Below are 27,920 nucleotides of genomic sequence, written 5' to 3'. Positions count from 1 at the left end.
TGAAAAATAATTCCGATGGTCGTTTGATGACATCACTACAGGAAGGGGCAGCAGACAGACCTCCTCCCCCACTCCTGGGGGGGGGGAAATCCCCTCCCCTCCATCTGTCATGGATGAGGCTATCAAAGAGAGGGAAAGCAATGTATTGTCGAAGGCTTTCGCGGCCGGAATCACTGGGGTGCTGTGTGGTTTCCGGGCTGTATAGTGTCCAGGGTGGGTGAAGAAACATTGTGAGTAACAAAGAAGACAACCAGGTCAATAGTGACTTTATTGTTACTCATACTTCTATTCAGATGCCCTCAACTATTGACCTGGTTGTCTTCTTCGTTACTCACAGACAATGTTTCTTCACCCACCCTGGACACTCCAACAGGTATATATACTCCACTTGCTTTCCCAACATCAGTTCCTCTGAAGATGCCAGCCACAGATGCAGGCGAAACGTCAGGAGAGAATGCTGCTAGAACACGGCCATACAGGCCAGAAACCACACAGCACCCAAGATTGGAATGTGACTGTTTCTTCCTTACACCTGTTTCTACTGTTGCCGTTTGTGTTATCTCTTGCTTGGCGCTATTCCCAGACTGGTCTAGCCTTGTGTGTGAAAGTATCTAAAAAAAGGCGGACCCAAAAGTTCTCTTCATGTTTTACTGTACTTTGGGAGTTCAGTTCTCTCAAGGACCATGTTTCATCTAGACCAGCCATTCTCAACCAGGGTTCCCTGGTACCCTGGGGTGCCGTGAGCATGTCCCAGGGGTACCGCAGCAACACTACCCCCCCCCCTCATTTTTGTGGTGTCTCCCACCGGCGCCAGCAAGGACATGGAGCTAGCCCATGGGGCAGGGCCTGCCACAAGGTTAGCAGCCACCCCCACCCCCAGTGCTTCCCGTCACCCTGGGAGGGGAAGGTGGGGTGTGTGGCAAGCAGGGGCAATGGGAGGGGAAGGTGGAGGGTGGCGGCAGGGGTACCATGAGATATGAAGAGTGAGGTCAAGGGTACCCTGACCTCAAAAAGGTTGGGAAACACTGATCTAGACATATATTAAAGATCTTTCTGCTTTCATGAAGATACTTTTGTATGGACTCAGTTTGTTATACCTCCATGGTGTCTGTGTGTGTAAAATGTAAAGTACTTAAAAACATTTGCATTGCACAATGGTTTACAAACTGATTTATGAAACAAGCGTCAGAGTGTAGGTAGATGCATGATCTTCATATATTATAAAAAAACCCAGCAGAAAATGAATTGTGATTATATTCCACACCACCGTTTCAGGATGTGTTTCTTTTCCCTTCAAAAGAGTTTTAAGTGGCCCGAGACTTTATCCACCATCTCAGCCGGTCCTGGCCCGATGCCTAAGACCGTTCGGGAGCCCTGAGCGATCTGCGTGCGTCCTGCGTCCTGGATTAAGCTGACCGGCAAGCCCACCGATTTGGCCTCTGCCAGGAGTTGCAGGAGGGTCTCCTCATCGGGAGCCTTCAAGACCACCTTGGGCTGGCCGCAATATTCCCACTGTTTCAGGAGTTCGGGGTTTAGGCGATTGACTTGCTTGTAAGACGCGACGGCGGCGTGGGAGCACTGGGCGGCCACTTTGCCCTTCCCCATCTTCAGGTCAGTGCGGACCACAATCACCATCTTGAACTCCCCACCTTCGCTCATACTGGTGGCCCCGTCACCCAGTTCATTGGCAGCCAGGGCCAGTCTGGCTTTGGACGGGCGGTGGAACTGTCTCCGAAGGGCCCAACCCAGGCATACCCCGCAGGCGACTCCGGCAATTAGGTTGAAGAGACCAGGCTTAGACAGGTAATCCATAGCGTGGCCGCAGACTAAGAAGAGAACAGATTTTCAGTAGCATTACTGGAAGGATCGAGGTGGCAAACTAGGCCAATTTCAGATGGTCACAGTACAGTTTTGTGTGGTGTTGGGCTTGGAAGGTCGAGACATGGGTTCCCATTGATCATTGAACTAGGAAGGAGCAGCAGTGGCGTAGGAGGTTAAGAGCTCGTATATCTAATCTGGAGGAACCGGGTTTGATTCCCAGCTCTGCCACCTGAGCTGTGGAGGCTTATCTGGGGAAATCAGATTAGCCTGTACACTCCCACACACGCCAGCTGGGTGACCTTGGGCTAGTCACAGCTTCTCGGTGCTCTCTCAGCCCCACTTACCTCACAGGGTGTTTGTTGTGAGGGGGAAAGGGCAAGGAGATTGTAAGCCCCTTTGAGTCTCCTACAGGAGAGAAAGGGGGGATATAAATCCAAACTCCTCTTCTTCTTCTTAATGATACCTTCTTTGTACCTGGCCTACCTCACAGGCGTGCTGTGAAGTTCATGGGACTAACTTAATGCATGCTGCTCTATGCTGCTTAGAAGAAAGGTAGAATACAGGCATGATTAATTGGCCCACCTTGTAAACAGGCTTCACTACTATATTATACAATGTAAGCTGTTTTCAGACTAATTCAGATCTATGTTTTTTTAAATAATTGCTGTTTTATATTTATTGTTTTTATTGTGTTTTTCATAGTCATTTTATTGATATTTTAGGCCTCCTTGAGTTCTGCTAGGCGGAACAGTTGCTAATGTTTAAAATAATGAGATCTCCTTCCACAGAAAAAGCAGAATATAAATATTTTAACAAGAACAAAAGAAAGCTGCTTGAAGCACACTATTGGTGTCCATCACCTCTTAAATAGCTAAGAGAGCCTGCGTGGTGTAGTGGTTAAGAGCAGGTGGATTCTAATCTGGAGAATTGGGTTTGATTCCCCACTCCTCCACCTGTGTGGCAGAGGCTTATCCGGTGAACCAGATGTGTCTCCTATATTCCTGCTGGGTGACCCTGGGCTAGTCACAGTTCTTCGGAACTCTCTCAGCCCCACCCACCTCACAAGGTGTCTGTTGTGGGGAGAGGAAGGGAAAGGAGCTTCCAAGCTACCTTGAGTCTCCTTATAGGCGAGAATATAAATCCAAACTCTTCTTCTTCTAACAGGTAGTTTAGACAACTGGGTCTCAGCTGCCTGGGGACCCCCCGGCCACCACTACCGCACTCCCATCACCACAAGAAAAAGGTCTATGGTTGTGTTAAAATTATGATTAACATACGTCTAGGTGAGCAACAGCCAGGAGGAGACTGGGGGTTCTTTCCCTGGTTTGTCGCCGCCCTCAGTCTCCACGTGGCCACTGCTCACCTAGACGTATGTTAATCATAATTTTAACACAACTACAGCCTCTTCTTTCTTTTTTTGTGGTGCTGGTGGGTATAGGCGATGTTTTCCCCCACCAAAGCTCTCTCTTACCCTCTTTCCCGCATTTTTCTCCCTTTCTCTTTGCCCCCTTTCTCTCTCTGGATGGGGATACACTACTGCCGTGGTGGCGAACCTTTGGCACTGCAGATGTTATGGACTACAATTCCCATCAGCCCCTGCCAGCATGGCCAATTTGGAATTGTAGTCCATAACATCTGGAGTGCCAAAGGTTGGCCACCACTGCACTACTGGGTAGCAGTGTGAGAACCAGATCTTGAGGTACGGGTAGGCAGTACGTTAAATATGAGCCATCAGTGTGATGCAATGACAAAAAAAGCCAATGCGATCTTGAGGTGTACCAACAGAGACAGAACATCCAGATTGCAAGAGGTGAGGGGGCACAATTTGAGAACTTGCCCTGGGTGTCATTTTCTGTAGATATGTCCCTGCCTCCACCATCCTCATTGTCTTCCTGTGAACATGTTCCAGTTTGTCAACATCCTTCTTCAACTGCGATGCCCAAAACTGGACACAATATTCCAAGTGACGTCTAACCAGAGCAGCGTTAAGTGATACAATCACTTCACATGATATGGACGCTATACTTCATTTGATGCGGTCCCAAATTGCATTTGCCTTTTTAGCTATTCAGTGTATGGTCTACAAAGACTCCCAGGAGCAGCAGTGGCGTAGGAGGTTAAGAGCTCGTGTATCTAATCTGGAGGAGCCGGGTTTGATTCCCAGCTCTGCCGCCTGAGCTGTGGAGGCTTCTCTGGGGAATTCAGATTAGCCTGTACACTCCCACACATGCCAGCTGGGTGACCTTGGGTTAGTCACAGCTTCTCGGAGCTCTCTCAGCCCCACCCACCTCACAGGGTGTTTGTTGTGAGGGGGGAAGGGCAAGGAGATTGTAAGCCCCTTTGAGTCTCCTGCAGGAGAGAAAGGGGGGATATAAATCCAAACTCTTCTTCTTCTTTTTGTATGCACTACTGTCAAGGGAACTCTTCCCCCATCCCATAATTATGCATTTGATTTTTCTATCCTAAAATGCAAAACTTTGTGTTCATCTCTGTTGGCAAACCATCTCTGTTGAAATTCATGTTAAGTTTTAGCCCGGTTTCCAGCCTGTCAAGACCTTCATGTATCTTGACTCTGTCTTCTACTGTATCTGCTACCCGTCCCAAGTATCATCGGCAAATGGAATAAGCATCCCTTCTATCCCTCTTATCCCTTCATCCAAAAAGATATTGAACAATGCAGGGCCCAGGAAAGATCTCTGAGCCATTCCAGTTGTCACTTCTCCTGAAGAGGATGAGGAACCATTAACAAGCACTCTTTGGGTCTGATCTGGTTACACCACATTTTACCAGCTTGTCAAAAAGGATATCATGTGGAACCCTACCCAAACCATGACTGTATCAAGATAAACTATGCCCACAGTTTTCCCCTGATGCTCCCATTCCCCAACTGGATAAATATGCCCACAGCTTTCCCCTGATGCTCCCATTCCCCAACTCTCTCAAAAAAGATTAGGTATTTTGACGTTCTTGACGAAGCCATCCTTCCTAAACACTCAAGGACTAACTGGTTGAAGGTTTATTCTAAAACGTTTCTCGGCATAGAAGCTGGCAGGCTGGAAGTTACCTGGATCCTTCTTTTTCACCCTGTTTGAAGATGGGGACAACATTTGCCTGTCTTCAACCTGCCACGCTTCAGCCGTTCTCAAAACAATTCTCAAACGTCATGGACGCAGGCTCTGATATTATATCAGCAGGTTTCTGTAGTACCCTTAGAGCTGATTCAACGGAGACAATAAGATATTCCAACCATGCTGGGATGTATACAAATTACTGAACCTGGAAAAGTGTGTGATGATTTATTCCATTTTCATTTACATAATTAACTATCCGCAAAGAGCTCCAAGCAGTGCTCATGCTTCTCTTCTCCTGCATTTTGCCCTCAAAACGACCTTCTGAGATAGGCTGACTAAAGTGATCGTGACAGCTGATTGTGGACTCGAACCCACGTCTCCCTAAACCAGGGGTAGGGAACCTGCGCCTCTCCAGATGTTCAGGAACTACAATTCCCATCAGCCCCTGCCAGCATGGCCAATTGGGCATGGGGAGGGGGCGCCATCCAGGAGTGGGACTTTTATCTGGTCAGGGGGCCAATTGGCCATGCTGACAGGGGCTGATGGGAATTGTAGTTCCTGAACATCTGGAGAGCCGCAGGTTCCCTACCCCTGCCCTAAACCTTAATGCAACACTCTAACCGCCACACCTCACTATTGGCATACACTGTCCATTTTAAGTGGGATTTTTATGATGAAGTCCAGCCCTCTATGTAATTACGGGCGGCAAGTGCGGCGCTCCCTTTTTGTCCTCACAACAACCCTGTGAAGTAGGCGAGACTCCTATGGGACTTTGGTGGCGGGAGCGGAAGGAAGCCTCTCATTTCTTAAGGCACAGGTGTCAAACTCGCGGCCCTCCAGATGTTATGGACTACAGTTCCCATCATGCTGGCAGGGGATGATGGGAACTGTAGTCCATAACATCTGGAGAGCCGCGAATTTGACACCTTTGACTTAAGGCTTCCCCTTGCTACCCAATTTACATCAATCTGCACAGCCTGGCACCTCCCACCTGCTTCGCGAGCGAGCCTCCTCGTGGGCACCAGGATTCCACGCGGCCCCTCCACGCCGCCTCGAGCAGCTCCCAACGGCAGCCACGACAAGTTCCGGTCGTCTACGTCACAAACACTGCCAGCCAATCAGGGCGTAGGACGCAGGCCACTCCCCGCCATCCCCTCACTGCTCCCAAGCCGTTTTGCGTGATGTCACGAACGCGCCGACCAATCGGTGACGCGCGTTGGCCCACGCGTCTGTCCTCAGGTACCCGTGACACCGCAGACGGGCGGGCTGTCTGTTGGAGGCTGGGGGAGGAGAGGGTTGCCAACCTCCAGGCGGTGGCTGGAGCTCACCAGGCGAATGGCAGGATGGACTCTGCCTTCTAACCCCTTGAAGCCCCTCCCCAAACCCCGCCCCTTCTAAGCCCCACTCCCCAAATCTCCAGGTATTTCCCTACCTGGGGCTGGCCACCCAAGCGTGGAGGAAGAGCGCCCCCCGGAAATGACGTACAAGAACCCTCCAGGCCGAAAACGAGACGGAACTGACGTGCTGGAGCGAGCGTGAGAAAAGCCGCTTCCGGCCATGGGCGGAGCTGGACTCGGCGCCCGCTCGCCACTTCCGGGTTGGCCCGGGCCCAGGAGGGAAGAGCCGCAGGAGGCGAAGGAGGCAGCGGCGGAGCGCGAGAGGAGCCGGACGGAGACGCCGCAAAGGGGAGCCGCGGGCGCCTGAGGCCGGAAGAACGAAGGAAGGGAGGAAGTGCGTCAGGGGTGGGCTTGGTGGGGCGGCCTCCTGAGGGGCGGGGAAGGCCGAGGCGGTGCCCCACGCCCCCTGCCCACAGCTGCTGGGTCCCCCTCGGGCATGGGGAGGGGGCGCCATCCAGGAGTAGGACTTTTGTCTGGTCAGGGGGCCTCACCTGTGCTGGGGAGGAGGAGGGGGGGCTTGGGTTCGGGTTCAAATCCCGGCCCCTCTCCGCCTTTTCTCCCTCCCCTGCCCAACGAGGGACAAGTGGTGACCCCTCTCTTGGTGGTGACCTGCCCTCTTCCCACGGTGCTTCCCCTTCCCCTTCTTGCTGTTAGCAGTTCTCCCGGGCAGCGGGATGCGCTTAGTGGAGGGAAAGAGGAGCAAGCCCCGAGGAGCTTGCAGTTGAGCGGCTGAGGGAGCCCGGCAGAGGAGGGAAAGGCTGCAAGCCAGCAAAAGCGTTGGGATCCCGCCAGAGGCTCCAGGGACTGGCCAGAGTCCCTTCATCTGTGTGGGGCCAGATACTGGACTAGATAGACCACTTGTCTCACCCAAAGAGGACTATCCTCAGCCTCCAGAGCACAGGTGTCAAACTCGCGGCCCTCCAGATGTTATGGACTACCTTTCCCTTAATCCCCTGCCAGCATCATGCTGGCAGGGGATGATGGGAACGGTAGTCCTTAACATCTGGAGGGCCGCGAGTTTGACACCTGTGCTCCAGAGCGACTGGTCGGCCACTGTCTGAGATGCTGGACTGAATGGACCCTCACTGGTCTGATCCAGCAGGGCTGTTGGTCGGGTGTCCTGATCCAGGCAGGAGAGAATTTACACAGGCATGGGCTGTGGGCGTTGTGAGAAGCTGCTTGCCAAGTGACAGCGAGGTTCGGAAGCCACGTAGCCTTAAGTGTCTGCTGCCCTATTGCGTGTGAATGAAAGCACAGTGTGCTGTGGAAAGAGCTCAGCCTAGTCTGATATATGATTGCCTTGATCCCGGCTGTTATGGTACATTCTGTGCCTTTTCGTAAATGAAGAGCTGGTGGTGGTGGTGGTTGTATCTTCGTGCTAGACAGCATGCACTTACTGGAACATCCTCTGTGTCCCTTAGTCTCTGTCATCACAGCACATGGTCACCAGGGTCATTTCCATTCAATTTACAAAGTCCTGAATAGGGTCGTGAAGATGCCAATCCCCTCCTTCGCCATCGTGGCTTCTGTACAGCCCCACGTATGTATGCCAAATGCGTGCCTGCACAGAAGACCACCCAATGAACAACAGTTACAGGACCACAACTCTCTTTTCTCCCTATTCTTCTTAGCTAATCAAGCAGCAAGTTCGCCCTGTCCCTGACTTTGTCCCACAGTAATGTGCTCCCATTCCCCAAGAACATGGGAATGTTAATGTTCCCGTTGGCATCAGTTAACCTAATAGAAAGGGGGAAATGTGTTTTTTGGCGTTTTGTTGCAAAATAGCAAAGCGGCTTTCCAAAAGTGACTGACGGGTAGGATTCTGTAGTGCTGCATTTTCTGACTGAGCTCCAACAGCTGGCCGCTGTTGCCCCAGCTGTCCTTGGTTTGAAAAGTCAGTTTTAGGTAATGAGCATCTTTTCCCTTCAGCCAAGAGGTCCTTCACACCTGAGTGGGATTCTTTCTCTCTTCATTCCGCATTTGCTCCCTCTAGTGTGCAAATTTAGAATAGTTTCCACCAAGACTATAATTCTGAGCCTGCTTTCGAAGAACTATAGCTTGGATAGATTTATGGAGGAGAAGTCGATTTATGGCTACCAATCTTGATCCTCTTTGATCTGAGATTGCAAATGCCTTAGCAGACCAGGGGCTCGGGAGCAACAACCGCAGAAGGCCATTGCTTTCACATCCTGCATGTGAACTCCCAAAGGCACCTGGTGGGCCACTGCGAGTAGCAGAGAGCTGGACTAGATGGACTCTGGTCTGATCCAGCTGGCTTGTTCTTATGTTCTTAACTACATCCTATTTAACCACTGTCTCATACCTAATGCCAATAAAGGTTATTGGGAAAAAAAACTACATCCTATTCAGGTGAGCTTCTGAATCAAAAATGTTTAGGGGGGCCAGGGTACCATTTCACAGGTTGCCTGCTTGGGGGCTGCAGAACCAGGTGTCTGAGACCTAAATGCTTTGCCTGTTGGTAGCTCTTCCTCTTTGTAGCCTATAGAGATGCAGAGATTTAAAATAATTTCCCTAAGGTGGCACACTTGCAAAAGCCATGCGCAAGTGTGGCATAGTGTTTAGAGTGTCACATTAGGGCCTGGAAGGACCTAGGCTCAAAGTTTCAATCAGCCATGAAGTTCTCTGGGTGATCTTGAGAGCCGCCATGGTGTGCTGGTTAAGAACCGGCGGACTCTAATCTGCAGAACCAGGTTTGACTCCCCACTCCTCCACAAGAGCAGCGGACTTTTGTCTGGTGAACTGGTTTTGTTTCCCCACTCCTTCACCTGGACCCTGCTGGGTGACCAGTTCTCTCAGAACTCCCTCAGCCCCACCTACCTGACAACATGTCTGTTGTGGGGTGAGGAAGGGAAAGGAGTTTGTAAACAGCTTTGACACTCCTTACTTGAGAAAAGCAGGTCATAAATTCAAACTCTTCTTCATTATCTTAAGGTCCAGTTGTACATTCTGTGCTGAAGCTCTCTCCCAGGACTGACAGAAACACTCTAAGAACGTAAGAACAAGCCAGCTGGATCAGACCAGAGTCCATCTAGTCCAGCTCTCTGCTACTTGCAGTGGCCCGCCAGGTGCCTTTGGGAGCTCACCTGCAGGATGTGAAAGCAATGGCCTTCTGCGGCTGTTGCTCCCGAGCACCTGGACTGTTAAGGCATTTGCAACCTCAGATCAAAGGGGATCAAGATCGACTTCTCCATAAATCTGTCCAAGCCCCTTTTAAAGCTATCCGGGTTAGTGGCCATCACCACCTCCTTTGGCAGCATATTCCAAACACCAATCACACGTTGCGTGAAGAAGTGCTTCCTTTTATTAGTACTAATTCTTCCCCCCAGCATTTTCAATGAATGCCCCCTGGTTCTAGTATTGTGAGAAAGAGAGAAAAATTTCTCTCTGTCAACATTTTCTAAACCATGCATAATTTTATAGACTTCAATCTACATGCTGCCCTGAGAACTTGAAGATGGTTAAAATTGCAGTATAGATATGAATTCAGGCAGTTGCTTTATACTGAGTTAAGCCATTGATTCCCTCAGTCCTGACATGATACTAACTGCTGCATAACAGGGGGTATATCTCAGGAATCCTGCAATGATCCATAAAGGTAGATCAGTATCATTTTCCCCACAATGTAGATAAGTGTGCGGCTGATGGAGATTCAGCCAATACTTTTGACTGCTCCGTGCTTGGATTTCACCTGGTTTCAAATTGATGCGCTCTCATACCAGTATTTGTTTGGGAACACAAGGATCTGGCTGTAGGTAGGATCTTTGCATTGCTACAGTTCTTGCAATAGTGGTGTGGGGCGATTTGAGTAGCGGTTTAGTAATGTGTGAAATCAGATATAAACTTATTTCTGAACACCTTTAAAAATGTGAGATTGTATGTGTGTTTTGTGCAGCTCTTCTTTAAACCCAATGGCATTGTCTGCTAGTTTGATCTAATGCGTTTAGTGTTTGATAACTACATCCTGGGGAAGAGCAGTTTTAAAAATAGTTGCTCTGAAGTGGTACAAAGTCTGTCTCTTTCTTATCAATGCAAAAGTCCAACAGGCTTTTTCCTGTGCATATTTTCATCTAGATCAAGGTTCCCTTTGGACTTTTCGGTGTTAAACTCTTGTCTTTGCTTTTTACATGTTTTTTTTCTATTTACATGTTTTTTTCTGTTTTGCTTTGTGCAACTTTTTGAGCTTGAGTAGCACTGTTATGCAGAATATAAACAGCGAGCCAATTCAAACCTCAGAAATCTCAGTTGGTCTGAGAATTTAGAGTCAGTGTCTTGCAGCATTATGGAAATGGAGCTCGTCTGTCTTAGAAGGATAAGAACATAAGAACATAAGAACTAGCCTGCTGGATCAGACCAGAGTCCATCTAGTCCAGCATTCTGCTACTCGCAGTGGCCCACCAGGTGCCTTTGGGAGCTCACATGCAGGAGGTGAAAGCAATGGCCTTCTGCTGCTGCTCCTGCTCCCGAGCACCTGGTCTGCTGTTGCAATCTGAGATCAAGGAGGATCAAGATTGGTAGCCATAGATTGACTTCTCCTCCATAAATCTGTCCAAGCCCTTTTTAAAGCCATCCAGGTTAGTGGCCACCACCACCTCCTGTGGCAGCATATTCCAAACACCAATCACACGTTGCGTGAAGAAGTGTTTCCTTTTATTAGTCCTAATTCTTCCCCAGCATTTTCAATGTATGCCCCTGGTTCTGGTATTGTGAAGAAAAATTTCTCTCTGTCAACATTTTCTACCATGCATAATTTATAGGCTTCAATCATATCCCCACTCAGGCGTCTCCTCCAAACTAAAGAGTCCCAAGCGCTGCAGCCTCTCCCTCATAAGAGGAAGGTGCTCCAATCCTTCAATCATCCTCGTTGCCCTTCTCTCTGCACTTTTCTATCTCGCCGATATCCCTTTTGAGATATGGCGACCAAGAACTGAACACAGTACTCCAAGTGCGGTGCTTTACTTTTCTGCTTTATATAAGGGCATGACAATCCTTGCAGTTTTATTATCAACTCCTTTCCTAATTATCCCCAGCATAGAGGTTTGCCTTTTCACAGCTGCCAGCATGGTTGACATTTCCCATGGAACTATCAACTAAGACACCCAAATCCCACCTTTCCTGGTCTGTGACTGATAGCACTGACCTGGCAAGCGTGTATGTGAAGTTTGGTTTTTGCCCCTATGTGCATCACTTTACATTTAGCCGCTGAACTGCATTGCCATTTCTTAGCCCACTCACCCTAATTTATCAAGGTCCACTTGGAGCTCGCCGCTGATCCTTTGTGGTTCTTACCACCCTACATGGTGGTATCATCTGCAAACTTAGCCACCACACTACCCACCCTACTTCCAGGTCATTTTATGAATAAGTTGAGAGCACTGGTCCCAAAGCGGATCCTTGGGGACACCATACGTCTCATTGTGAGAACTTCCATTTATACCCGCCCTTTGTTTCCCTGTTCCTCCAACCGGTTTTAATCCATGGGAGGACTTCCCCTCTTATTCCTTCATTTGCTCAGTTTTTTCTCCAACAGTCTCTGGTGGGGGCTTTAATCCAAAACCTTTTGGAAATCAAGTAGACAATGTCCACTGGTTCCCCCTTATCCATGTCTGTTTACACCCTCAAAGAACTCTAGTAAGTTTGTAGAATGGGACTTTGCCTCTGCAAAAGCCATGCTGACTCTTCCTCAACCCGGGTCTTGCTTCTACATGTTTAATAATTTTTATCTTTATTAGTAGATTCTACTAATTTACCGGGAACCAGATGTCAAATGACTGGCCATAGCAATTTCCTGGGTCCCCCTAGACCCTTTCTTAAAGATTGGTGTGACATTGGCCATCTTCCAGTCTTCAGGGATGGGCCTGATTTCGGGATAAGTTGCATATTAATGTGAGAACATCAACAATTTTCATGCTTGAGCTCTTTAAAGAACTTGGATGTAGATACAATCTGGGCGGGGATTTGGTAGCATTTAGTTTATCAATGGCTGCCAAATTTCTTCTATGTCTACCACTATCTTAACTAGTTTCCTCAGTTCACCTCCTAGAAGCTTGGTTCAGGTGCAGAATTTTCCTCTACCTCCTCTTGGGTGAAGACAGATGCAAAGGAATTCATTCAACTTCTCTGCAATCTCCCACCAATAAATGCTTTTTTAGCACCTTTTGTTCCCTTCTACATCCACATCTAGGGCCTACACGGCACCTAGCTGGCTTCCTGCTTTTTGATGGCCTTGAAGAACTAACATTTGCTAGTTTTGATGTTGCAGCCATGGATTCCTCATAATCCTTTTTTTGCCTTACAGCTAACTTGCTTCTCTTTTACTTGTTTGTCTCTCTGGTATTTCTTCATCAGTTAAGTTGGACTTCCATTTTCTAAAGACATCTTTTTCCTAATAATTTCCTCAACCTCCCTTGTTAACCATGGTGGCTTTCTTTGGATGAAGCTGCCTTTCCCCTTCTCTGGAATTACATTCCAGCTGAGCTTTTAAGACTGTGTTTTAAATAACCTCCAAGCACCTTGGATGACATCTCTTGATTTTCCCTTTCGGCTTCCTACGCTTTTCTCCCTCATCTTTGAGAAATTTCTACCATTTCTGAAGTGAATGTAACTACATTAGTAGTTGTCACTTGTTAAGCATGCAGAGATGCCTGAATCTGACTTGGCATTGTGGTGCAGCTGTTCCTCGGCTCAACAACGCGACTTCTCGCACCGGGTCCTGGGTCCCACATGGGAATTAGATCTAGGATCACCTCTCCCTGGTTGGTTCCACAACCATCTGCTCTAAGCCACAGTCATTTAGCATATCCAGGAATGTTCTCTCCTTACTATGACCTGAACATGCATTTTTCCAGTTTATGTGGGGATAGTTAAAATCGCCCATTACCACGACATTTTTGCTTTTGTTGGCCTCTCTAATTTCTTTTTCCAATCCACTCAAATATTGAGTGGATTGCTGAATTACCAAAAGTGAAGTCTTCCAGGCACTTGACAGGTAATATTCAAATGCTAAATATTATCGTTATTTAGAGAGCCAGAGTATTATGGGGCTTGGACAGATTTATGGAGGAGAGGTCGATCTGTGGCTACCAATCTTGATCCTCCTTGATCTGAGGTTGCAAATGCCTTAGCAGACCAGGTGCTCAGCAGCAGCAGAAGGCCATTGCTTTCACATCCTGCATGTGAGCTCCCAAAGGCATCTGGTGGACCACCGCGAGTAGCAGAGTGCTGGACTAGATGGACTCTGGTCTGATCCAGCAGGCTCCTTCTTATGTTCTTAAGGCCATTGCTTTCACCTCCTGTATGTGAGCTCCCAAAGGCATCTGGTGGACCATCGCGAGTAGCAGAGTGCTGGACTAGATGGACTCTGGTCTGATCCAACAGGCTCCTTCTTATGTTCTTAAGGCCATTGCTTTCACAGTCTGCCTGTGAGCTCCCAAAGGCACCTGGTGGGCCACTGCGAGTAGCAGAGAGCTGGACTAGATGGACTCTGGTCTGATCCAGCAGGCTCTTTCTTATGTTCTTAAGGCCATTGCTTTCACAGTCTGCATGTGAGCTCCCAAAGGCACCTGGTGGGCCACTGCGAGTCGCAGAGTGCTGGATTAGATAGACTCTGGTCTGATCCAGCAGGCTCTTTCTTATGTGGTGGTAGTGAGCAATGTACTGGAATCTGGAGTACCAGGTTTGATTGCCCACTGCTCCACATGAAGCCTGCGGGGTGACCTGGGACCAGCCACAGTTCTTTCAGAACTCTGAGTTCACTCAGAGGAAGGCAACGGCAAACCTTCTCTGAACGTCTCTTGCCTTGAAAACCCTCTGGGGCTGCCGCAAGTCGGCTGCGACTTGATGGCACTTTCCACCTTAGTTGGGTGAGTGCCATCCAACTTGACGTGTTGCTGTGTTATAGCCGATTGTTCAGTCTTGAACAAGATTGTCTGTAGTTGAGTCTGTTTGCTAAAGGCACACAACGTGGGAGTCCGCCAGCGATTGCCAGTTGGGGGAGGAGCAATTTGTACACCGACGCTGTCCCCCTTCTCCAATCTCTCTGCCCCGTACTCTTTAAGATCTCAGAAGATTGGACAGACTAAGTCAGGGGTCTGCAACCTGTGGCTCTCCAGATGTTCACGGTCTGCAATTTTCCATGAACATCTGAAGAGCCACAAGTTGCAGACCCCTGGACTAAGTCATCTGCTCCCTGGCTTGATGCACAGGGCCATACTGGATGGGTCTTTAGATTGGAAGCTGCAGAACGCAATTATGAACGCTCCCATGTTTTGACTCTCAACTGTGTGTGGGAGCATGTTTAGTCTTCCTCAGGCCATTTTAGTATCTCCCCCCTCATGTCTAAAGCTATATTTTTCAGCACATCTGGCAATTCCCCATACTTATCAGGGTCTCTGTCTTGTCTCTGGATAACTCCAGTTTGCTGTTTTCAAGACTGATGCTCAAGTCAACAACAACAAACAAAGAACCTTTATTGGCACAACAACATTATATACACAGATCCACTTAACCAAGTAGAGGGAAACTAAAATAAATGTACAGGTAGAGAAGGCTGATGTTCAGGATTTGCTCCTAAAGCGCTGTTTTATATACAAATCCAAAAATTTGGTGACTGCTTCGTTTGCATCACTACTGGGGCTGTCCAACAGAAAGGTAATCTTTTGCAAGTCAGATGCATACTCTTTTTTGAGTAGCAGAGGTGACAAGTATTTGACTCTGGGTACTGTGTAAAGTGGACAATAAAGTAAAATGTGGTCTATAGAGTCAACACAATTCCCGTTGCATATGCGTAGCCTTTGGCGGTAAGGGGTTTTGGTGAATCTCCCTGTTGATATGGCTGATGGAAGGGCATTGCAACGGGCCAACATCATTGCTCTACGGAGCCTGGGCACGGTTATCTGGTGCAGGTATTGAGCCTCCTTATTACCAACGTAGGTGATGCCTAGAGCTAAAGGAGAACAAGTCCTGGAAGCCTTTTTGAGTAGGATCTGATGTTCCTGGTCAAACAGCCTTCTCCTCAGAAGTTGGAAAGTCTCTTTAGATGGTAGAATGGCCAGATAATCCAAAGAATAGCCTAATTTGTTAATCTTTGGATCTATAATGCCCCACCATTCCGAGTGACAAGAAGTCTTGAGGGCTTTATATGACAAGGAGGCTGCATCGCGGTTGAAACAGATGCGCAGCCAATATTTGAGCCTGGCAGGGGAGACACCATGCTCAAGTCAGGACTGTGGAAAGAGGAATTTGAACATAGCTGGTGCTGCTGCTGAGCCCGGGACTGAGCTGCAATGCAAATCAAGGGTGTCAGGAGGCCCCTGGTCTCAGAAGGACCGTCTTGGGCCAGTGTGTGACAGATACAGTGATGTCCCTGGTTTTTTTTCTTAAGAGAAGTGACCTCTCGTAGAATTAATGTTGATCCTCTTGAACTCGCTGCCGAAGTGTGCATTGGGCCGCTGCTTTTTATTTCAGCGTGCAGTCAGCTGAACAGTGGGTGTCTGAAGGGTGTGTGTACATGTTTGCGTGAGAGAGAAACTCTGCATTTCAGTGGAAGTTGGCCGTGTGAATGAGCCTGGAGGCGTGCTGTGGGCTTCGTGTTTATTACTCTCGTGCGCCTGGAGGTTGGTTTCCTCTATGGTTCAGTCTGAGGCTCCGTGTTCATTGAACCTGTGGTTCAGTCTGAGGCTCCGTGTTCCTCCTTGAGCAGTTTGAGGCTCCGTGTTCATTGGACCTGTGGTTCAGTCTGAGGCTCCGTGTTCCTCCTTGAGCAGTTTGAGGCTCCGTGTTAATTGAACCTGTGGTTCAGTTTGAGGCTCCGTGTTCATTCTTGAGCAGTTTGAGGCTCTGTGTTCATTGACCTGTGGTTCAGTTTGAGGCTCCATATTCATTCTTGAGCAGTTTGAGGCTCCGTGTTCATTCTTGAGCAATTTGAGGCTCCGTGTTCATTGAACATGTGGTTCAGTTTGAGGCTCCGTGTTCATTCTTGAGCAGTTTGAGGCTCCAGTTTGAGGCTCCGTGTTCATTCTTGAGCAGTTTGAGGCTCTGTGTTCATTGACCTGTGGTTCAGTTTGAGGCTCCGTGTTCATTCTTGAACAGTTTGAGGCTCTGTGTTCATTGAACCTGTGGTTCAGTTTGAGGCTCCGTGTTCATTCTTGAGCAGTTTGAGGCGCTGTGTTCATTGAACCTGTGGTTCAGTCTGAGGCTCCGTGTTCATTCTTGAGCAGTTTGAGACTCCGTGTTCATTGAAACTGGTTCAGTTTGAGGCTCTGTATTCATTCTTGAGCAGTTTGAGGCTCTGTATTCATTGACCTGTGGTTCAGTTTGAGGCTCCGTGTTCATTCTTGAGCAATTTCATTTGCAGGATTGGCATGGTGCGGGGGGGTGGGGGGGTGGACGATGGTTCGGCTTTGAGGGAAAGAAAAGCAAATGGATCCTGGACTTCTAACTCGGACTTGTGAAGCTCCTCCATTCATGAGCCAAATATAACCGTTCTTGAGGACAAGGTGAAGAGAGAAAATAGCTATGAATATTTCAAGTGGTGTCTTCCCCACCCCAGATTTCTGCTCACTTATTCACACTCCTCCACAATTGTCAGGAACCTTCCATTTTGACACTGGGAAAAAAATCATTTTTGGCCGGAGCAAGAGTAACCTGCTTTTAGAAGGGCCAGCGTTCTTCTGTCCTGGGTGTGTCGTCTGTTTGGATGGCGAAAGGCCGGAGCAGTGACTCACGCAGAGATTTCACTGGGAGCCTCCGCTGAGTGCTGCGTAGTATTTTTGCTTCATATCTCTCAGTGCTTGAAGGATATGGTGATATCCAGCCCAACGATGAGTTAGAAATATCATCCCTAGCAGATGTTAATAGGAACAGAGATGTATGATGGATTGTCGAAGGCTTTCACGGCCGGATTCAACTGTTTCTGGTGGGTTTTCCGGCCTGTGTGGTCGTGGTCTGGTGGATCTTGTTCCTATCGTTTCGCCTGCAGCTGTGGCTGGCATCTTCAGAGGCGTATCACAGAGAGAAGTGTGTCACTGGACACAGTGTGTAACAGACTTCCCTCTTTGATACACCTCTGAAGATGCAAACCACAGATGCAGGCGAAATGCAAGATCCACCAGACCACAGCCACACAGCCCAGAAAACCCACCAGAACCAGACATGTATGATTTCTTTGGGCACCCTGGCTTGATGCACAGGGCCATACTGGATGGGTCTTTAGATTGGAAGCTGCAAAACGCAACTATGAACGCTCCCATGTTTTGACTCCCATGAGAGCCACTTATGGGGAAACAGGGACGCTTTTCTTGGAAGCTGTTCAGGGGATCCTCAGTCTCTCAAGTAAGGAAAGCCTTTTTGCCAACAGTCCCTCTGAGTTTATTTCCCCCCACCCACCCACAGTGGTCAATTCTGGAGTGAGATTTTCCAGTATGGGATATGGGAGTGGTGAGGGCAAATGTGACTGTCTGCCAGCACTCTGAAGGTTATTATTTACTTATTTAGATTTATAAGGAACCCTTCTTATAATTCCTGCTACATTCCTGCTGGGTGACCGTGGGCTAGTCACAGTTCTCTCTGAACTCTCTCAGCCCTACCTACAGCAGTGGCGTAGGAGGTTAAGAGCTCGTGTATCTAATCTGGAGGAACCGGGTTTGATTCCCAGCTCTGCCGCCTGAGCTGTGGAGGCTTATCTGGGGAATTCAGATTGGCCTGTGCACTCCCACACATGCCAGCTGGGTGACCTTGGGCTAGTCACAGCTTCTCGGAGCTCTCTCAGCCCCACCTACCTCACAGGGTGTTTGTTGTGAGGGGGGAAGGGCAAAGAGATTGTAAGCTCCTTTGAGTCTCCTTCAGGAGAGAAAGGGGGGATATAAATCCAAACTCCTCCTCCTCCTCCTCCTCCTCCTCCTCTTCTTCTTCTTCTTCTTCTTCTTCTTCTTCTTCTTCTTCCTCCTCCTCCTCCTCCTCCAAGGTGTCTGTTGTGGGGAGAGGAAGGGAAAGGAGCTTGTAGACCACCTTGAGTCTCCTTAGGAGAGAAAGGTAGGATATAAATCCAAACCTTTCTTGTTCTTCATTTTTCTGTTTTAAACCCAAAATTATTTGTACTTCTTGTTGTAAGCCACTTTGAACCACAAGGAAAGGCAGGGTATCGATGTTCTAATGAATAAGTTAATCTTTTCCATCCTTCGGTTTCCATAGTCAGCCCGGCTCCTGCCAAAGTGGCACACGCACAAATATATAAATCAACCCACAAGTCAGCTTTCTCCTCCTGACCTCGTTCGTCTTCTGCGGGCACGGAGCTGGATCCCATTTCCCCAGCCCCACCCTCGGAGCCGCCGACCTCATCCTGGCGCAATGTAGGACGCCTCGCTTGGCCCAGTTTGATGGTGGCGCTGAAGGAACATGGCCTGTTGCACAACTCATAGCGTGACATTCCTCTCCCCATGACCGCCTGTTTGGATTCAGTTGCAACACCAGCAAATAAAGGAATTGGGGAAGGGGGGGGGGGGGCGGCAGCACTGGAGAAGGAAGAAGGAGAGTTTTGGATTTGCATCTTTAGCACTTCTCCTGTAAAAGAAAAGTCTCAAAAGATTGGCACCTAACTTTCCTTCTCTTCAGAACAGACACTTTGAGGCAAAGTGGGGAGCTTCAGGAGAGTTCGAAGAACTCGACTAGCCCCCAACAGGGCAGCGGGTGCAAAACCACATCTGGTTCGCCGGATAAGCCTCTGCCACTCCGGGGGAGGAGTGGGGAATCAAACCCGGTTCTCCAGATTAGAATCCACCTGCTCTTAACCACTACACCACGCTGAGCTAAGGATTGCTTTTGTGGCGGATTTCGTGCCAAAAAGTAATGGTGTCTTTACACTGTTGGAACATGACTTGGTAGTTAAGAGTCCTGGACACAGCTCCTGCGGTAAGGGGTCGTGGAATTGGGTGGGGGGGGGGGGGCGCAGCACTGGAGAAGGAAGAAGGAGAGTTTTGGATTTGCATCACATCTTTCTCTCCTGTAAGGAGTCTCAAGGCTGAGGTGCTGCCATCAGCTCTCCTGGAGGGAAGAGGTAAGAATATAGAACGTTCTAAAAGGGGTTGGTTCTTGTGATCTGGTTACAGTTGAAACACTTGACCATTCTCTGTTTGTATGCCCTAAATATGATAAGACACGCGTGAAATATATGAACTCTGTTTTCTTGCAATGTTCTCAGTGGCAAGCGTGTGACAAGATACCCAACCTCCTGAACAGAGCGCTCTGATGTGCTCTTGTGCGAGACTGTTGCAAATTTTATACCGGAAATTAGTCATTTTAACTGTGTTTTTTAATCTTGTTTTACTTTGAAATTTTGCCCTGTTTTGTGTGCCAATAAAGGCTCGTGGTTGTTGTTAAAAAAAAAAGGAGTCTCAAGGTAGCTTACAAGCTCCTTCCTCTTCCCAGAACAGACACTTTGTGAGGTAGGTGGGGCTGAGAGAGTTCCGAAGCCCCCCAACTGGAATGTAGGAGTGCAAAACCACATCTGGTTCACCAGATAAGCCTCTGCCACTCCGGGGGAGGAGTGGGGAATCAAACCCGGTTCTCCAGATTAGAATTCAGCTGCTCTTAACCACTACACCACTCTGAGCTAAGGATTACTTTTGTGATGTCCAGCAGCGGATTTCGTGCCAAAAAGTAATAGTGTCTTTACACTGTTGGAACATTACTTGGTAGTTAAGAGTCCTGAACACAGCTCCTGCGGTAAGGGGGGAAGCACAAACACAATTGGCCCTGTGCTGTATGGACAGCTGAACTTCTTTGGCAGTTCATCTGAAGAGTAGATGAGCACCTGTTGTCCCCAAAGGTCACTTAAGGACATAAAGCTTCCCTGGCTTCCCCTTGCTGAGACATACTTGGCTAGGCTTCTAAGGAACTTGAAGCTTGGCTCTTCCAAGAGAGCGGGCACCAGCTGTACGGGCCATCTCCCTTTTTTTTAATGCAAGGGTTCCCAACCAAGCAAGCCTTTATTGGCATATGGCACGGTACAGGTAGGATACAAATGTAAAACAGTCCCCAAATAAAATAATAATAGAGAATCTCTTAATAACAGACTGGCACAACAAAATTGAAAAGCTGTCCTTTAGGGGATATAATTCTTAGTAAAAACTTGGCCACCACAAACTACAGGATCAGAATTATTTAGCAAGGATAAGATCTTTTGAGCATCTGATATCCTGTCACATTTCCAGAGAAGGGCAATTGCATATTTTCCCCTAATACAGAGGTGGGATCCAGCAGGTTCTCACCAGTTCCCGAGAGTGGGTTACTAATTATTTGTGTGTGCCAAGAGGGGGTTACTAATTGGGTCTGCTTTTCCGTTAGAAATTCCATTAGGTCCAAAAATCATAAAGTCCTGTTGTTTCCTATGTGGCTGGTTAGCGAAGGTAGAAAACGGGATAATTCTCCCTGTTGGGCTGTTTTTAAAACATGTTTTAGAAATATGGTAAAGTTCCTTGTTTAAGGAAAGTATCCTCCTTTTGATTTCTAGAAACAAAATTAAGTATTTGAAAGTATTAAGTATTTGACAGGCAGTCAATTAGAGAAGTAGTTGTTTCTGTTGGCAGTAGACGATAGGACTTGCTATAATGAATTTAAATTATGGACAGAAAGATACCAGCTGGAAATTAGGAACTTTTTTTTTACAGTAAGAGTTTTTTACAGTAACAGAGAAATTATTAATGCCCCGCCCCCAGAATGCCTGGCCACGCCCTGTCATGCCCCGCCCAGCCCCATTGGCGCTACGCCACAGTTTGAATCCCACCACCATGCGAACCTGTTACTAAAATTTTTGGATCCCACTACTGCCCTAATACCCTCGTATTTAGTGCAATGGAAGAGGCTAAAGTAGGGGTGGCCAACCTGTGGTGCTCCAGATGTTCATGGACTGCAATTCCCATCAGCATGGCATGGGCTGATGGGAATTGTAGTCCATGAACATCTGGAACGCCATAGGTTGGCCACCCCTGGGCTAGAGTTTCCAGTTGATTTGAGTTAAGGTGCAGAATCTTTGCACCCTCTATTTTTTTTTAAATCTACCATATAGCAGCGCTGAAGGCGGAACATTAAACCTAGCCATTGATATGGCTCTGCTAAGACTAGGGTTCAGTAATGCAAGGGTGACTACCGCTCTGCCGCCGTAGGTCAGGGTGCATCATTGCGGAACTCCTTGGAGCGGGAGAGTGAGAAGCCCGTAATGGCTTTTGGAGTATTGGCTTTTCAAGCCCTGCTGAGAAGTTGCATCCCGGTGACAAGGAAGAGGATATTTACAAAGAAGATCGGTCTTTTGATCATTTTAGGGCAAGTCGTGGGTCAGACAGAACAAGCAGGCAAATTGCCTCTGGGGCAGGTTTGTGGCCTTCTTCTGCAAGGTTGTGGATGCTTTAAAATCATACAATTAAAATTGGAACCCGAACCCTGTTAAGATAAGAACATAAGAACAAGCCTGCTGGATCAGACCAGAGTCCATCTAGTCCAGCATTCTGCTACTCGCAGTGGCCCACCAGGTGCCTTTGGGAGCTCCCATGCAGGAATTGAAAGCAATGGCCTGCTGCTGCTGCTCCTGAGCACCTGGTCTGCTAAGGCATTTGCAATCTGAGATCAAGGAGGATCAAGATTGGTAGCCTTAGATTGACTTCTCCTCCATAAATCTGTCCAAGCCCTTTTTAAAGCTATCCAGGTGAGTGGCCATCACCACCTCCTGTGGCAGCATATTCCAAACACCAATCACAGGTTGCGTGAAGAAGTGTTTCCTTTTATTAGTCCTAATTCTTCCCCCCAGCATTTTCAATGAATGCCCCCTGGTTCTAGTATTGTGAGAAAGAGAGAAAAATTTCTCTCTGTCAACATTTTCTACCCCATGCATAATTTTATAGACTTCAATCATATCCCCCCTCAGACGTCTCCTCTCCAAAGAGTCCCAAACGCTGTTCATTGGAGGGGAGGAGCAGAGCAGAGAGGTGAGCAAAATGGGAATGTACCGGGGATCAGAATCAGTTCTGTAAAGTTAGGTAGATTCCGCATGGCGCAAGTATCATGCCTTCTGGACCTTATTGGGGAAGAGCTTCACCCAGCTGTCTTCCCCAAGATGACTCAGCCCTCTCATATTTCTCTCAACCTGGGTTTTACAAAAATTGCGAAACCAGCGATCCTTTTGCACACTCCTGGGTCAAAGGCACTCCCGGGCGAACCCAACAGGCGGCAGACGTTTTATTTTCCTCCCTTCCACCCGTTTACTTTTGGTTCCGCCACCATCTGCTGTGTCGGGGAGAATCCGCCCACCCACCTTCTGTTCTGTGTAGTTTGCCCAGGAGGCTGTGGGCAGCTTCTCTGAGCGCCTGCCCTTTCATAAGGCCGCTGAGCGTGTTTTTTCTCTTTGGCAGCGAGTGTGACTGCTGGGTCACTCAAAGATCTACAGCAGTGGCGGCGAACCTTTTCGAGACCGAGTGCCCAAACTGCAACCCAAAACCCATTTCTTTATCGCAAAATGCCAACACGGCAATTTCACCTGAATACTGAGGTTTTAGTTTAGAAAAAACAGTTGGCTCCGAGGCGTGCGTTACTCGGGAGTAAGCTTAGTGGTAGTCGGTGGCTTTGCTTTGAAGCAACTGTGCAACTCTTCGAACGGGTGAATCATGACCCTAGGAGGGTTTACTCAGAAGCAAGCCCCATTGCCAGCAACCGAGCGTACTCCCAGGTAAAGGATAGTGCTTTAGTTCTTCACATGAAAATCAGTGGGGTTTAACAGCGCTTAACAGGGTTACCATTAAAATTTTGTCCCGTTTTATATGCAAATAAAGGCTTGTGTTGTGAACAGGGTTACCGACACTGCTTCCCCAAAACTACAGTGTTTCCCCGAATATAAGACAGTGTCTTATATTAATTTTTGCTCCCAAAGCATTTCCAGGGGATGTCTTATTTTTTTGTGTTCTGTTCGTCAGGCATGCTTCCTAACAAAAACTTTGCTATTTCTTACTTTCGGGGGATGCCTTATATTTTGCACTTCAGCAAAACCTCTGCTATGTCTTATTTTTGGGGGATGTCTTATATTCGGGGAAACAGGGTAGGTCTTAGGTTTATTGCTAATAATCGAGCCCAGTGGTCCAGGCCAGCCTAGATGTGTTGGGGGGGGGATTCTGTTTGCGCGTGCCCACAGAGAGGGCTCTGAGTGCCACCTCTGGCACCCGTGCCATAGGTTCGCCACCACTGATCTACAGTAACACATTCATGATTGCCTGGCCGTTGCCAGAAAATCCCTTTTTCTTTTTAATGTTGTGCGTGGAACGGATTGTGGGACGAACGGCATGGTTGTGGGGGTTCATTTCTCTATGCCTTCGTAGCCATGCATGTGTTGAATTTTTTTAAGAGAAGCGTTTCTATGCAAAGGTGTGAAAGTGACTTGAATTGTTTCCATGGTCTCCAGTCGCTTCCTGAACATGTAAAGGGCACACGTGTGAATGGAAAAAAGAAAATGGGCTCATTTATACTAACCGCAGCTGGTTACAAATATGCTGGGCAGAATTCACTTTAGTCTTGTGAGCAAAAGAGTGTTTGGGATGAGTTGATGCCCATATAAGAAGAGGAGGAGTTTGGATTTATACCTCACCTTTCTCTCCTGTAAGGAGACTCAAGGTGGCTTACAAGCTCCTTTCCCTTCCTCTCCCCACAACGGACACCTTGTGAGGCAGGTGAGGCTGAGAGAGTCCTGAGAGAACTGTGACTAGCCCAAGGTCGCCCAGCAGAAATGTAAGAGTGGGATAAGCCCGTGTCACTCAGGTGGAGGAGTGGGGAATCAAACCCAGTTCTCCAGATTAGAATCCACCTGCTCATAACCACTATACCACGCTGGTTCTCTGAAGCCTGCTAGGTGACCTTGGGCCAGCCGCTGTTCTCTCAGATCCAATCACAGTTCACTTAGCACTCTCTTAGCCCAAGCAGAGGCGGGCGGGCCATGGCAAACCACCTTCAAATGTCTCTTATCTTGAAAACCCTGTGGCGACGGTTTTTTACTGAAAGTTTTTCATGTCGGACGCTGGGAAGTTTGTATGAAACACTGTATTTAATGGGTTTTAGTGATTTTCAGGTTCATGGAGCCTATATTATTTATTTATAATTTATAACTTATTTTGTCCTCCATTTGTTTGTTGTTGTTATGTTGTTCACCGCCCAGAGCCCTTCGGGGGAAAGGCGGTATATAAAATAGATAGATACATAGATAGATAGATAGATAGATAGATAGATAGATAGATAGATAGATAGATAGATAGATAGATAGATAGATAGATAGATAGATAGATAGATAGATAGATAGATAGATATAGATAGACATACCCTGTTTCCCCTAATATAAGACATCCCCGAAAAATAAGACATAGTAGAGGATTTGCTGAAGTGCGAAATATAAGGCATCCCCCGAAAGTAAGATATAGCAAAGTTTTTGTTTGGAAGCATGCCCGTCGAACAGAACACAGGAAAAATAAGACATCCCCTGAAAATAAGACATAGCACATCTTTGGGAGCAAAAATTAATATAAGACACTGTCTTATATTCGGGGAAACACGGTAGACAGACAGACAGATAGATAAAGCTGTGTCTTCACGGCACTTTCTGCCCCAGTGATGCTTGAAGTGGCTGTCCCATTTCTAGACTTGTATGTCCTTCTGAAGTGACCAACCTTGGATGGGGGACATTCTCTACCAAGTGGAAATCTTTGATGAAATGTCCTAATTCTTGTTCTATTTTTCTGTCTAATTGAGTTTTTTTCCTTTTGGGTGTTCAGGGAGCTAAAAATATCACGAGTTGCTTCCCCCCCTCCCTACTTTGCTCCCTTGCCACCCGATTGCTTATTAAGAAACCTCTTATCATAACCTTGAAAAGCCAAGTGTTCTACATCCCACCCTGGGCAAGAGACGCTGTATCTCCTTGGATCTGGTAGAGTACCTAATATCTGCGCCGGTTAGGCAGTGGACACTTTTGGTGAGTTTGAAACCTAGGAAATCAAAACTGCGGAGAGGTATATTCCTTGGGACATTTGAAGTAGGTGAACCTGCGTGTAGTGATTTAACTGCCTGCTTGTTGGGTTTGGAGGAAAAATTCCCACTAAGTTCCTAAAACTGTAACTTTTGTGATTAGGACTTGGGGTGATTCCTTTGGTCCCTGTGAGCCCTGCCTTCTGAACATTTGAAATGTTTCATTGGGTTTGCTTTGATAGGGGCTGTAAGAGAGGACCCACGACTGAAATCACAGGGACTTTCAGTGTATTGTTTTATGACCATAGGAGACTTGCTTAAATGTGACTCTAGTGAACAGATGCTACAGTTGTCTTATCAGTTCTGGTTAAGCTACTGGTGTATTTCAGCAGAGGTTCCGCGATTGGCGAATCAGTAAGTGTGGACAAGATTCCCCCAAAGACTGCTAGGGTGTTGCTGCTATTATGTTCCTGCTGTGTGAAACGTGGGGGTGGGGAGTTTTTTGAAAGTCTAGAGGAGATGTATTGTTGAAGGCTTTCACGGCCGGAATCACTAGGGTGTTGTGTGGTTTCTGGGTTGTATGTCCGTGTTCTAGAAGCATTTTCTCCTGACATTTCGCCTGCATCTGTGGCTGGCATCTGAAGATGCCGATCACAAATGCAGGTGAAACGTCAGGAGAAAATGCTACTAGAACACGGACATACAACCTGGAAAACCCGCAACACTAGAGGAGATGTTTGGGTGTCTGGCTGTTGTGTGTTTTCCCATCTGCGTGGCCATGGTCTGCTAGTTATTGCTCCCGATGTTTCGCCCACATCTATGGCTGACATCTTCAGAGGCTTGTTGTGGTAAGAGGTGTTTCTCTCCATGGCACAACAGTTGGGGTGTGCTTGTGCATGCAGGTGTCTTAGGAATAGTGTTGGCATGCTAGTCACTTGGCTGGTCAGACACTGTTGTTGGGTCAGTGGTGTGCCGGTTCTAAATGGCACCCAGAGACTAAAAACCCACCGCCTGCCCCCCCGCCCCCACGGAGCCCCGCTTACTCGCAGCACTCACCATTTACTTTCCCTGCAGGCTCTGAGGCTTGGCTTCAGGGAAGCTGCCGCTCGTGTCTCTATGATTTCTTAAAAGTGCAATTTTAAGAAATCATAAAGACAGGCTGCCTAAGTGGCAGCTTCCCTAAAGCCAAGCCTCAGAGCCTGTGGGGAAGGGGGACGACGGCCGGATGGCCAGTGAGCAGCGGCGGCAGTGGTCAGTGGGTGGGGGGGTGGGCAAGGGGGGCAGGAGCCTGCTGGGCACCCCACAGGCATGCGCCTGGCAACATGGGTGGCCCACGTCTCTATAGGCAGTACGCCTCTGCATTGGGTCCACCTACTGTTGGATTTCAATCCAGTAATCTGATAAGCCAAGAATGTCACTCTTTTGGTAGTCGCTCACCTCTTGCATTTTATGACCATCATGTTGGTGGTGGGAAGTGCTGACAAGTCGCAGCTGATTTGGGCCAACCCTGGAGGAGTTTTAGTGCAAGAGAAGTTCAGAGGTGGTTTGCTTCTGCGTAGCAACCATGGACTTCCTTGGTTGTCTCCCAGCTAACCCAGTCTAGCTTCCAAGATCTGATAACATCAGACTAGCCTGGGACATCTTTTACTATTTAGGATGTACTAAGAATTCCACACCTCATTTAATTAGATTAGACACAAAGAGGAAGCAAACCTTCACAGACAAGAAGCACAAATGTATAATTTACTTAGCATGATTCTGCTGTTACCCTTCATTCCATTTTATGTTTGGAATAAAATAATAGGACTGGATGCCATCCACCAAATTGTGGGTGGGTTGTTACTACTGCTGCTGTTTTAACTGGATTTTAATGATGTTATTTGGTTTGTCTTTTGTATACTGTTATTTGTTGTTTCCTGTCTGACTTGTACGTTGCTCTGAGCCCTTCGGGGATAGAGCAGTCTATTAAATCGAATAAATAAGAACCACAACAACCACCACCACCACAACCAAACAACAACAACAAAAATAACAATAACAACAACAAAAATAGCAATAACAACAACAAAAATAACAATGCTACTTGCTAGGAAATGCAGGAGTGTCGGTTTGTTGCCCCCGGTCCCCTCCCCCCCCCCCAGGAGTCGGGAGCAAATCTAGCAACAGAGCAAAACTTCTCCCACTAGTGCAGTGGTGGCGAACCTTTGGCACTCCAGATATTATGGACTACAATTCCCAATTTCCAATTGGCCATGCTGGCAGGGGCTGATGGGAATTGTAGTCCATAACATCTGGAGTGCCAAAGGTTCGCCACCACTGTACTAGTCAAACTGCACTAGTCAAACTCGTAAATGTAGGAAGCTCTAAACCCACGTTTTAAAAACAATTCCCAGCACAATGCTTTATTTCTGTTCAAATGTCCTTGTTCGAAATGTCTTGTGGCTGTAGGCTGATCTCAGTGTTGTAAACTTGCGGCTGAAGAAGAACCATGCAGGGTTGACATCTTTGGAAAACTAAACGTACATTAAGTTATAATAATTCCTTTTTTTAAAAAAAAAGGTGGTTTTCATTATTTCTCAACAAGGTGTTGGCTAGAAACATAGATTAGTTCTGGGGTGTTGTGTGGTTT

General features: G+C 47.7%; 1 protein-coding gene across 2 annotated transcripts; it reads right to left on the bottom strand.

Moving 5' to 3' along the window:
- Positions 1 to 1,155: 1,155 nt before the first annotated feature.
- Positions 1,156 to 6,501, bottom strand: PTRH2 (peptidyl-tRNA hydrolase 2). 2 transcript variants are annotated; one of them, XM_048518968.1, is made up of 2 exons: positions 6,325 to 6,501; positions 1,156 to 1,826 (listed from the first exon to the last, which is right to left on the bottom strand). In XM_048518968.1, the coding sequence occupies exons 1-2, from the start codon at positions 6,449 to 6,451 to the stop codon at positions 1,294 to 1,296; spliced, it is 660 nt and encodes a 219-aa protein (XP_048374925.1). In that variant the 5' UTR covers positions 6,452 to 6,501; the 3' UTR covers positions 1,156 to 1,293. The 2 variants fall into 2 exon arrangements, with proteins under 2 accessions (XP_048374925.1, XP_048374926.1); XM_048518969.1 differs by lacking the exon at positions 6,325 to 6,501 and adding an exon at positions 5,884 to 6,276.
- Between the last annotated feature and the right edge of the window lie 21,419 nt (positions 6,502 to 27,920).

The sequence above is a fragment of the Sphaerodactylus townsendi genome, linkage group LG16 (assembly GCF_021028975.2).
Source record: "Sphaerodactylus townsendi isolate TG3544 linkage group LG16, MPM_Stown_v2.3, whole genome shotgun sequence".
In the NCBI taxonomy this organism is placed as follows: domain Eukaryota; kingdom Metazoa; phylum Chordata; class Lepidosauria; order Squamata; family Sphaerodactylidae; genus Sphaerodactylus; species Sphaerodactylus townsendi.
Note: the sequence above shows the minus strand (reverse complement) of the source record. Positions and strands in the feature narration are given on the sequence as shown.

Bases quoted from the DNA above. Each gene is read 5' to 3' on its own strand.
- PTRH2 (XM_048518968.1), bottom strand. From the start codon at position 6,451: ATGGCCGGAAGCGGCTTTTCTCACGCTCGCTCCAGCACGTCAGTTCCG. The intron at 1,827-6,324 runs GTAGGGAAATAC...TTCTCTTCTTAG, and splicing joins GCTTGGGTGGCCAGCCCCAG to TCTGCGGCCACGCTATGGAT.